Below are 1,184 nucleotides of genomic sequence, written 5' to 3' on the forward strand. Positions count from 1 at the left end.
GATTATTTGAACCAATGTCTGAAGTTTCTGTCTTTATTGTAGTGCTCTGTACGCTCCTCTGCACTGCACACACTCAAGGTGACTGAACAGTTGTTTTATTTTATTTATGATTTTTTTTATCTCCACATACTGCATCACTCTTTAGCATTTTATCTTTCTGTAATTCTGTCTTTATTTATTTAGAACTGACATTTTAACTAAAAAAAACATTTTATGAACACAAACACAGATTGTTTCGTGCATAAAAGTGTTTCAGATTTCTAATGGTGTGATTGTGTTGGATTCTAGCTGCTGTGCTAACTATTGAACCCAACTGGTCCAGTTTTGTTATTCAAGAGTTTGTTACCTTCATATGTGACATGAATGAAGGTGAAGACGCTGACTGGGAATACAAAATCAACAAGGATGGGCGAGAATTTATCCCCTACAACACACACAAAGACTATACATTAGAAATTAGCTCTAAGGGTGACAGTGGTGAATATCAGTGCTCTGGTCGCAAAAAGAGCTCACATAAAACAAAGAACAGTAATACTGTCTCTATAATTGCATTAGGTAAGTCCTCTGTGAACAATAGCATGAATTGTTCTGTTCAAATTCTCATCTGAATAATAATGTAGATTTTAATTAATTAATTAATGTTGCTACTGAAACTTTTTTCCTGATGCATGAAATGTGAAGCTTCAAACAGGACCACCGTATTTACCGGTTATTTTGCCCATGCAATGCTAACATAATGCTAAATACTCCCTCACTGTTTAATCCATCATCACTAGATGTACCATTGTGGGTACAAATAATGGAATCTTCACGAATCAGTGTGTATCATTCAGCATTAGATTATAGTGGGACTTCTTCGGGCCAGAAAATAGACAAACAGTTATACTGATCTTATTAAGAGAAATGCAGAACATTAAAACATGGTTTAAATCTAGATTTTTATTTTTATTTTTATTTTTTTTAATGGATCAAAATGCATATTTCCTTCCCTTCTTTTTTATAACTGCAGATAAACCCAGGGCCACACTGACAGCAGGAACAACAATCATACCAGTAGGGGGCAGTGTGACACTGACCTGCTCTGTGCAGAGCTCTGATGGATGGAAATATGAGTGGTTCAGACGAACCCAAACAACCTCTGAAGTTCAAATCAGAGATCAACAAAACAGAGATATCAGAGTATC

At 35.4% G+C, this 1,184-nt stretch overlaps 1 protein-coding gene across 1 annotated transcript in view; it reads left to right on the plus strand.

Moving 5' to 3' along the window:
* Window positions 1-14: 14 nt before the first annotated feature.
* LOC102309103 overlaps window positions 15-1,184 on the plus strand; it is a 3,334-nt gene continuing 2,164 nt past the window's right edge. The window contains exons 1-3 of the mRNA XM_042215242.1: window positions 15-78; window positions 289-555; window positions 1,010-1,179. Coding sequence (XP_042071176.1) covers window positions 15-78; window positions 289-555; window positions 1,010-1,179 — 501 coding nt within the window. The remainder of the gene's footprint in view (window positions 79-288; window positions 556-1,009; window positions 1,180-1,184) is intronic.

This window comes from Haplochromis burtoni, unplaced genomic scaffold (assembly GCF_018398535.1).
Source record: "Haplochromis burtoni strain Fernald_Lab_line unplaced genomic scaffold, NCSU_Asbu1 Contig_690, whole genome shotgun sequence".
Taxonomy (NCBI): Eukaryota; Metazoa; Chordata; class Actinopteri; order Cichliformes; family Cichlidae; genus Haplochromis; species Haplochromis burtoni.